The 11,287-nt window shown below is 38.8% G+C and overlaps 1 protein-coding gene across 1 annotated transcript in view; it reads right to left on the bottom strand.

Annotated features, from left to right (window-relative positions):
- Window positions 1-10,687, bottom strand: part of MTPN (myotrophin) — a 53,927-nt gene extending 43,240 nt beyond the window's left edge. The window contains exon 1 of the mRNA XM_004741698.3: window positions 10,341-10,687. Coding sequence (XP_004741755.1) covers window positions 10,341-10,412 — 72 coding nt within the window. The 5' untranslated portion in view covers window positions 10,413-10,687. The remainder of the gene's footprint in view (window positions 1-10,340) is intronic.
- Between the last annotated feature and the right edge of the window lie 600 nt (window positions 10,688-11,287).

Below are 11,287 nucleotides of genomic sequence, written 5' to 3' on the forward strand. Positions count from 1 at the left end.
GTAGGACCATACCTGACACAAAGAAAACCCTTAAAGAGAAGGGATTCTGTTCCCATTATCTTCCATTTTGAGTCTGATGTTCTATAGCATTGATTCTCCTCTATACCGTAATCAAATATGACTTTTTCTTGGCTCTTATAGCAGTCTATTATTTTTATATGGTTGTATATTCCTTAACATTAACGTATTTGTATGTTTGCTTTCTAAGTTTTTATGTCATGTTTTAAGAAAGAAAATAATTTATTCAGAACCCATATAACTATCTTATTTATTGTTTGTCGTGTATACCCTTTTAACTGAGCCTACTAAAGAAAATGGATCCTCAGAAACAATCACTGTATTCCTAGGCTTACTGAATACGGTGGCTGGTATTATAGGCGCCCAAATGATATGCTGAATGAATTATGAATGAACCAATGAAAACTGCAGTAACTAGCCTTCTCTTGAGATTCCAGAGTTTGGAAATCAAGCAAGATCCAAGCTCAGTAAATGTGCAGGCATGAAGGAGGCTTCAAAACAAGAAATAAAACCAAAATCTGTCATAAGAAGCACCTGCGTAGAAGATACCACAACGGGCATAGGATGACTTCTGTTTTTGGAAACTGCATATTTTACTGCTGCTGCTACATTCTTTACAGTGCCAGTGTCTTTGTATCAGTTCCAGGAAAAAAGCATCCAATAAGGATTATGAATTTGGGGCCTATTTTCTAAGTGCAGGCAGGAAAAAGAAATTTATCTGTATTTTCTGGTTTTTGTTGTGGTAGGTCTTGCATTTCACCAAGATTCATACCATATAAGAGTGAACTCCTCAAACACAGGAAGGGCCTTCAAATTCTGGGAAGCCCCACTACAAACATTGTATCTTAAATCAAGATGTGAAATATTCAGGGGGAGGTGATCTCTGAGTTCTAAAGTTTGAGAAAAACTATTCAAACATCTAAATGGTAACAAATGAGCCACTCCCACATGGCACTTTTTTTTTCTTAACCAGTCATTAACACAAAACTCTTTTTGAATATTCAAAACTTGAAGACAAGAGCAAGACTTCCATAGAACAAGATTTGAATTTCTTAAACCACTATTTTTCTAATTCAAGTCCAGGGACTTGTCAGTCAAATCAGGAGCCTAGAGCTCTCCAGTTCAAGTAACTGCAGTATAGCAGAAACACCTCAAAGAAGTTCTGTGTTAGATACCACATTGGCATAAATGAGGAGTTAAGTGCACAAACAGGGAGTGCCATACAGAACAAGAACTTTTAAAAATAAGCAGAAATTTACTCTGCAGATAGGGTGGGGCAAAATAGAACACACCAACAGAGGCGGTAACTAGTATAAAGTACAAAATACTTTATTATAAAATACCATAGTTGGGGGGGGGGGAAGAAGCACCTATTCTGGTTCCAGAAAACTGCCATAAAGTCCTAATCCTAATTAGCAGTATGATCTGGGTCAAGACGTTTAATGACTTATTTTTTCTCATCTACAAAATAAGGGGGGAGGACTACATGATATTTACGTAGTTCTGCTTCTAAAAAAATTTATGGTTATTATTATGAGTAACAGTGGCTAACATTTCTTGGCTAACAATCACCGCATGCGAGGGAAAATGGCACACAGTCAACATATACCAAGCAGGTATTATTAATAGCCTCATTTTTCCCCAGCCGAGGAAACCCAGGTTCTGAGCGGGGAACTAATGTGCTCAACACAATCCAGTTAGTTAAGAGAGCCAGAGCCAAGAGGGTCTAATTCCAAAGCCATTATGGCTAACCCAACAATGAAATTTCAAATTCCCTAAGGAGACTGTTATTGCTTCTATTATACTACAGGTAAAGTGTTCATTATCTACAACCCCCTTTCTTTGATATCTAAATTTTTCAGAAGGTCAGGAATTTAGACCTAAGTATCAAAGTATTCATTATCTTGTATTATGAAATAGAAATCTTTCCAAAATATATCCTACACATCTCTGACTTTTTAAATAAGAGAAAAGTAGACTAATTTTAAACTCTTCTTGAAGCTCAATGTTATATCCATACATATTAATCACTGGATGGGCCTCTAGAACTTTAAGGTCACATGACTCTTTGCTCTTTGATTTTCTAGGGTAAGCTTATGTTTGCTTCCTCTTTCATTGCTTTCAATAATCACAGCTCCTCTCCACTGTTGGTAGTGTTCTGTGGACCACCCCCCCACAAAAAAATCAAGCTTCCAAGCTATCAAAACTATTAATATAGTAAAGATATAGCTGCAAAAAAATTAATTCTTGTCTTCTCATTACAAGGTGGCCTTTGTTATGGTACCTAGAGTAATTCTTAAAATTATCAACTCAGCTATGATCAGATTACCTCAACACAACTTCACTACTTCAAATACTTGATACAGAATATTCCCACACTGTACTATATTCTCTGATCCTACCTAAAGGATTATGTTGGATTATGTTCTTCAGATTAGATGGTGTCAACATGCAAGAAAAAAATGTATAATGCTTATGGAGACATAAGGGTTAAACTTGAGGTAGTTCCAAAAATGCTCATATTTTCCCTAAGACAACAGAAAAAAGGAAAAAAAATCTTAAAGGAACACTCATGCAAAAATTCTAAAGAGAATATAAGAGAAAAATGGCTCTATTCCATGCTAAAATATATTATGAAGCTACAGTAATTAAAACAATTTAGTATAGATAGAACCAGAGCAAGAAATTCAAGCACAGAATTCTGCCAGTGATGAAGATAATAGTTTAGATTAGTAAGGAAAGAAGAATAAATGGTATACACAATAAATGGTATGGAAACAAACTGTTATAAAAACAAACACTTCAAAGTAAATAGCAGAAGGATCAAATGCCTAAAATACCAAAAAAAGAAAAAAAGAAGTTTTAGAAGACCAAATTTATCTATAATCTTACAGAGAAGAAAGATGTCTCTGTAAGTAGGAGACAATATTCAAGTCACAAAAGGGGAAAGAGTGATATATTTACCACATAAAAATTAAGGACTGTTATAGAACAACAACAAAATAAATGAAGTCAAGAGATAAAATGGAAAAAAAAATTTACGAAGTATGGGACAAAATGAACTTTCTTAATTTATAAAGGGCTCATGCAAATCAATAAAAAACAGACCAACTACCTAATAGAAAAATGAACAAAAGATATGAACAAAAAATTTGGGGGAAAGAACACAAATGCTAATAAAGTTTTGATGTTTGATTTCCTCATTAAAAATGGAATTGGAAGCAACTTATTCAAATAGCAAAAACTAAAAGTGTGATGATGCCCAGTGCTGCTGATATTGTCAGGGAATAATAGGTCTAATGTGCTTACTGATATGTGCCTAAGTTTATAAAACTTTATTGGGAGAGTAATACAGATACAACCTGAAAACTGCCAAGGTATGTATACAAAGGTAATCATGATAGCACTGTTTAATTACAAAAATAAGCTGGAAAAAACATTTATCATAGAACACTAGTCAAATATATTTCTTAAAGGTTTATTTATTTATTTATTTATTTGACAGACAGAAATCACAAGTAGGCAGAGAGAGAGAAGAGGAAGCAGGCTCCCCACTGAGCAGAGAACCCAATGCAGGGCTCGATTCCAGGACCCTGGAATCATGACCCGAGCCTAAGGCAGAGGCTTTAACCCACTGAGCCACCCAGGCGCCCCAGAACACTAGTCAAATAAATTACGGTATATCCATAAAATAGAATACTATGCCCCAGTGAACAAAAGGGGGGGTAAAATGAGTAAATTTCACTGTGGAACTTAAGATAAATTATCAAGGAATTTAAAAACGCAAGTGTAGACGTATGTACAGAATTGTTTTTAAGTGGGGAAGTACACGAGTAACTGAATTTCCAGTGTTTTTCTGAAATTACGTGAAACTGTTGGTTTACTTTGTTCACAGAGACCAGAGAAGGAAGTCATAGCTGCTGCATCTTTTAATCTGCTCCTGAATTAATTAATTAATTTAAAAGATTAATTGATTTTTAAAATTGAAAGGAATTATCTAGGTAGTAGAATAATGGGGCAAGTTTTGTCTTTTTAATGCTTTTCTGTCTTAAAAATACCTAATACAACCTATATTTAAGAAACTACTTGGGCAGGGGAAATGGGCAATGGGACACTTAGCTTCAATGTATTATATTCAGTGCAGTGTTATCTTTTACATAGTAAAAGCTTATATTTTTGTAATCAAATCAGCTTTAATATATTATACTTTTAACTGCCTGCACTAGTGTAAGGGCAATGTCTACAATTTCAAACCAAACACTATATATCAGAGTGAACATTACCCTTCCAATATAAAAAGATCTTCTTTTACATTCAAAAAAAGCCTAACAGACAGAAAAGTGTATCTACGCTAAATTTTCTCTATCTTCTGAGGGCACCTATATTTATTTATACAAGCTGATATATCTGCTTTCTGACTGAGTCACTAGCCCTGATGTAGAAAGGGCAGAATACAGGGACAAATCTTTATAAGAAAGAAGCCGGTAATCTAAAAAAGGAATGGAAAAACTGGAAACTGCCTAAAATGAATAAATGCAAGACAGATTAAATTAAGACTGCTTTTAAATCGCCTATTTTATTAGGAAAGTGAAAAGCGATCCAAATAAGTCTTGCAATTTCTAAAGATTAGAGTTGATACTTTTCTCAGGTTCAAGAGATCCTATCCTTTCAAAGGGTGCACAATTGTGGCTTTTCAAACCTATCAGAGTGTCAAAGGCAGATGTAATTAGAATGGGGGCTGGAGAGGGAAAGGAAACCATAGAGAAAGGGAAGTTAGAGACCTGATGTATAGTATTTCACAGCAAGTGAAACAGAAGCACATGTAAACAAGAGAGTACATACATCAGACCTACTGGAGGTTATAAGGGCCCATTAATACAACTCACAAACGTTCACCCCTAGGATAGTTGGATCTTCAAACTCTACCACAAAGTTCACCTCTAAGTAGTCTCAGTGGATAATTACCATCCTGCTGTGATTATTTTTAAGACTTGCATAAAACAGTACCCCCTGAATTACATAGCATTCTTGAGAAATGAAGGTCAATGGTATGCTGAAGTATATAGCAAGGAGCTATGAAGTCAGAGTTCAAATCTCGGCTTCACTACTCAAGAGCTTTATGACCTTAGGCAAGCTAACTTAATCTTTGCTTCAGTCTCTTAATCTCTAAAATGGGGGTTTAACAACATTAACTATGCTCATGGGTTGATATAAGTAAATGAAATTATATTTATACATGGCATGACAGTGCTCAAATAAAATTTTAAGAACATACTTTTTGAAAAAAAAAGTGCTATTTGTTAATTGAAACCATTCTGAATAAAGATCTCAATACTTTACTTTGTTTCTTAATGCAGACATAATTTAACCCTTTCTGCACTGCACAGGGTCATCACTAGGAATATAAATTGTAAGATTGTCTGACTACAGGGGCACCTGGCTGGCTCGGTCAGTAGAGTGTGCAACTCTCTGAATCAGGGTTGTGGTTCAAGCTTCACACTGGGTGTAGGTATTTAAAAACAAAACAAAACCTTAAGAAAAAAAAAAAAAAAAAGAACATGTGACTATAAATACAAAAGTTTCCACAAGCTATCAAATAATCAGTCTCTTCAGAGAGTACCTTGAGCAAAGAGAGCCTCTGAGGAGATTTAAAGTTTATAAGAGATGCTGTCTTTATGCTATTTCTATATTGTTACAGCTAAAAATCTCAAAAATTATAGCCATTTTTCCTATGTCTTTATTCATAATCAGAGATGACGTGCTGTGTCTCCTTCTTGCAAGCCCCTTTCTTTTTCTTAAGGTGCGGATGCTAAGCTACTCTGAGCTAAGAAACCAGATAACCATTTCAAGGCGGACTGATACAGTAAAAAAAAAATACGGGTGGTAGATTCAGACAGCTCTATATTTAAATCCTTATGCTACTGACTTTGTGACCTTGTTAAGTTGCTTAGTTTCTCTAAGTTTCAATTTCCTCATCCTTAAAATGGGAATACTATTAGCTATATTGAAATGCTGGGGTAAAAAGTAAAAGAAAACTTAGGTAAAGATCGTGCAGAGTGTCTTCTCGTACCCGGCAATATAAATCACTCTGTTAATGGTAATCTTTATTATACAGCTAATGAAGTATATTGAAACTGTAGCTAAGTCAAGAATAAAAAGAATTTCTTGGAACATATGCTTTTAATGTGTGAAATTCCTTGGCACTGTACTAGAGATACAAAGATGAAAAAGAATATAGTATCGAAACTCCAGAGGCTCAGAGCCTAATTAAAGACAGACATGTAAACAAAGTCACAGCAATTTGATAAGTCAAACAGTAAAAGAAGCAGTGCACCATCTTAAGTCAATTTTTTTTTTTTTTTTTCCTGGAAGAAGTGGAATTTAAGCTCAGAGGATAAACAGGGGATAACCAGGTTGGGGGTTAGGGACTGAGGTGCACAGACTTGGTTCGGGAGGATAAAAAGAGCCCATGTAAAGATATACAAGTAAGAAACAGCCTGGCACAGCCTGGAGCGGAGCGTTTGTAGAGAGAAGAGTTTAGAAAGGTAGGCATGGGCCAGATCATAATGGCCTAATCCTCCAAACCAAGCAGTAACTGGCCCTTTTTAAAATTAATTAATGGGAAAAAATAATAATGGGGAATCACAAAGTATTTTAAGGACAGTGGAGGAGGTTGGCTGAAAAAGATAACATGGTCAGAATTCACAATACAGAGAGATCTCCCCAACTAAGATGTGCAAACTGACCAGGAAAGAGAGGACTACCAAAGTCAAGGAAAATACAGTTCAGGTGGGAAAGATGCAGCAATTAATCACAAGTAGTAGTGATAAGAATGAGTAAAGAGAGAGATGAAGTGGGTAGTCTTGACAACACTGAGTAGTTGGGGGAAATCCCCCAATTTCTCATTTGGTCAAATTGCTGGGTCAGGAGGTCATTAGTCAAAATGGAGACAACAAAAATGAAAAAGTTTCTGAGAAGACAGTGTGGGCTCAATCTGGATTTTATGTGAACAAAGGCGTCCATTTGGCAGATGGGAGCTCAGGTGAAAGCAGAATTAACTGCGACAGAAGAAATGGACAGAGAGATAGAAATGCAGATGAGGCAAAGGTAACGTCACCCAGAAGTACAGAGACTGAGGATGGGGCTACGAGTATCTATTACTGCTGCTCATGAAGATCTCACTCTCTGGCTTTCGCTCGTTTACCAACTGGACAAACTGAATTTTATGTAAGTGAGATGTTACTTATCGTTTTCATACTTCTTTAAAAGCATGAAAATTGCCCCCTACAAGTCTGCTGAATGTAGATGCTTAAGTCTACTGAGCACCGTGTCCAGCTTCTTCACTATCGGGTCAGGCCTAGCAGAGTGCTTGGGACCTGCAAGATGCCTAATAAAAATGAATTAACTAACCGACTGTGGTCTTTAGGTCAATTCAAGAAGCCAAAGTGTCTTAGATACTGCTTTTAATGTTCTAGATGAACATTTAATACAGATTAACCTAAAATTTTCTTTATATGCTGCTTTTTACATTTAATAACATAGATTTTTCAATGATCTGGAGACTCTGAATTTACTTTTCAGAGTTAAGAACTCACTCAAAACCAGTAATTTATGCCTATCCTTATTTCCGATTTCTGTATAGAAGTCAATAGCAGGTAGAAAAGTAAGATTATTGGTTTTTTTAAAAAAAGATTTTATTTATTTGAGAGAGAGAGAGAGAAAGCACAAGCCGGGGGAGTGGGAGAGGGAGAAGCAGGCTCTGGGAGCTTGATGCGGAACTCGATCCCAGCACCGAGATCATGACCTGAGCCGAAGGCAGCGGCCCAACCCACCGAGCCACCCAGGCGCCCCTAACATATTAGTTTTAAAAAGGGAAAATACTAAAATACTTCACCTATGGGTCCATTCTTATGTATTAACAATGTGAGAGATCTTCATAGGAGTACTGAGGAGAATATTTTTAAAGACTCACCACTTAGAAGGAAAATTAGATGAGTCCAAACTTCCTTTATGTACTTTGTCTACATACTTTTACTCAGATAAATGCACATTACATAAACTCAGTATCATAATGAGTGTTCATAAATTGGTAGATGAAAAGGATGAGGCAATGAATAAGCAGGGAAGATGGCTGCTGAGCAGAAGAAACTATGTTATAAGCACTTGAGAGTATGAATAGCACTGTAAGGGAACTCAATCAGTAAATACTGGAGTGGTGGGTTTTGGCGATTTTGGGTTTTGGGGGTATTTTTCACTAACAAAAGATATTTTAAGAGACTCGAGATACTCAATAAAACTAAGGAAAAAGCTCATTGTTCACAGGATTACATTATAGTCAAACTTTTGAGATAAGCCAGTTCTTAATACTTCCTTTTGCTTTTCTTTGAATGCCTAGCCTCCCTCTCATGCATCTCTCTTTTGATGAGAATAGGCAGTAGGATAGTATAGGGAAAGAACAAAATCAAACTGAACATAATGACCTGATTTTGATACTCTTAAAAAAAATTGGGTAATGTTCTACTAGAATCTTGATATCAAATACTTTCACAATTACAGTTTATATTGGGAGAGACTGCATGGAGCAGTTAAAAGAGCCTAAGTTTTGGAGTCAGCAGTTCTGGCTTCATTATCTGTTATCTCTATATAATATATATATATTGGATTTTTAAGTACCCTGCATCTCAGTACTCCTATCTGTAAAATGGGATTAATAAAAGGACTTTCACAAGACTCACAAGGATGATATAAAATAATGGATCAGGAAGACACCACATAAATGGTATTGTTTTGTAGCTGTAAGCTCCATTAATATTTACCAACTTTTCATATTTCAGGTATATCAAATAACCTAGCTTCTTCCATAACAGAAAAACAAAAGCCCACTTGATTCCAGAGTACCACAGTGTCCCATCACTGGAAAGTGTACCATGGATAAAAGTACCCCAGTCATGTTTTCCTTTCAATCTTACACTGAAACATCCAGTAAGTCAGGTTTCAGACTGCCACTACCTGAGAAGGCAGCAAATGGTGTCCTATGAATCCATTGCAAATAACAACAAAAATACATATTCTGCATGCAAAAGTCTAAACTGTAATGGTATTAAATGAGTAAAAACTAGCAGTGGTTTGCCTTGCACAATCCTGCAAGTTTTAAGAAACACTGCTTCTGCTTAGTTCCTTCCTAACACAGATCTCTGAAGCAAAAACAACATACCAGTGGTCATACCCTTTGAAGAACTAAAATCCAGATCCAATTCTCACTTTTTAAGAAGATGAGCAAGATGTCCTCCTTGGTTATGTCATAAAATTATATTTTTCAGAAGACACCCTCCATGGTTACGTCATAAGGTTATACTTTCGTTTTGGGAGATCTGTTTTTACATTACCATCGTATTATAATCGCAGGTCAGTTCTCTAACGATTACAAAAGGCACAGTTTCAGGGTCCAGAGGCAGGTCAGCGTGGGACTCTAAGCTTACCACTCCACCACAAAGCAGAGTCAACTTTCTATTCTGAGTTTAGGTTTGAGATGAGCTTTCTTCATCACGATTTTACCCCTAAACACACTGTGACTACACTGCATACTATCTATTACACGTTTGAGCATTTCAGGTGGGATCGAGGATAAACATGGAGTAACTGAAGTCAACCTGCTTGTCTGAAAACTAGTCTGATTATCTGAAACACTGCCAGGTGCTGACTGACAACCTCACCACTTGAAGCAAATACCTGTCCGCTGTAGTGTGGGAGAGGAAAAGGGCCACACCCAAAGTTAAGACTTCACAGTGAAGTGATACCGAATTTCAAAATTTCAACCATTGCTATTTTCGGCACTCTTTTCCAGGGTCAATGAATACTTCAAATTCTCAACAGGTTCAAAGTTCAAGAAAACGTTCCTCTGATTCTAATCACTGAGGTTACTTCATTCAGCAACCGGCAGGTCCAAGATGGAGAATTACCTCCATTCAAAGAAAGATTGAAGTAACTCCGCCATAGAAGACGACCAAACTCAAATGACCAGGGCTCAGAAGCGACCCTCAAAGAGGGTTACCCCTCCTCCCCTCCCCCAGGGAGCAGGCGGACAAGAAGAGTCTGACCGTATCACACCAACCAGTTACCTGACAGAACGCGACCGTGGTATCCGGACCCTTGCTTCAGTTCAGACGCTCCCAGGCTCCCCTCTCTCCTCGGGGCCACCTCCATCCAGGCTGTCTCTCCTCCCCCCCCCCCCCCCCCCCCGCCAGCCCAGCTCCCGTCCGCTTCCAGAGCCTCATCGGCATCCCACCTCCGTGTTCTCGCGCACTCCACTCGTCGCCGCTTACCTTGGCCACATAGTCTTTCACCTCATCCAAGTCTCCGTTTTTCAGGGCCCACATGAACTCCTTGTCGCACATCACTGCAGCGGGGCGGGCCGCCTGGCCGGGCAGAAGACGAGGAGGCGGTGGTAGCAGCAAGCGGATACCGCGGGGCGAGAGGGAGACAGGGCCGCGCGGAGCTGGAGAGGGGAAGAGAAGGCGGGGAAGGCTGCCAGGCGGGCGAGGCAGTTGGCCGCGGCGACCGCTGGGCGGGAGAAAGAAAGTTCTTTTGCGGCCACCCGGCCCAGCAGAGCAGGTTCCGCCTGGCCGAAGAGAAGCAGGAGCGTTTGCACTTCCGGTTCACTCCCAGCTAGGATCCTCCCCCAACTTCCTCTTCCTCTTCCCTTGGGCGGAACACCCCGCTCGGGACCCCGCCCTGACGGCCCGCGGCGGAGCGCTCCACGGGCGCAGGCGCAGTGGCGAGGCAGGCTGAGGGACCGGGTCCGGGGGGAGTGGGCGGGACTGAGAGGCCAGTGAAGCGAGTCCGTGGGCCGCAAGGGCCCAGGGCGGAGGCCCAGTTAGGCTATTTCAGGTAGAACCAGGATGTGTTTTGCAGACCACACACGTGGGGAAAAACTTTTTTTTAAAACACAGCCTGGAGGGCACCTTGCTCACATTCTAAGTGTCCAGTAGGAATGTTCGATTTGAATTCCTTTCTCTTTTCGTTCCCTCCTTTACTTTTTTTTTTAAACCCTTCTCTCTCTTACCCTCTTTCCTTCCTTTTCTGTTACTTCTCTTTCTTCTTACACTATCAGGCATCCCTGGGCTCCTCCTCCATGCTAGACTCTGTTAGCCACCGAGGGTATAGTAAGAAAGATGGATAAAACAATGTCTGCCGTCAAAGACCTCTTCAATACTTAAGATAACCGGGTGAATTCAGTAAAATAACCATGTATGATGTTGTTTGGAGCGAG

The sequence above is a fragment of the Mustela putorius genome, unplaced genomic scaffold (genome assembly GCF_011764305.1).
Source record: "Mustela putorius furo isolate JIRA1106 unplaced genomic scaffold, ASM1176430v1.1 tig00003845_pilon_pilon_pilon, whole genome shotgun sequence".
NCBI lineage: Eukaryota > Metazoa > Chordata > Mammalia > Carnivora > Mustelidae > Mustela > Mustela putorius.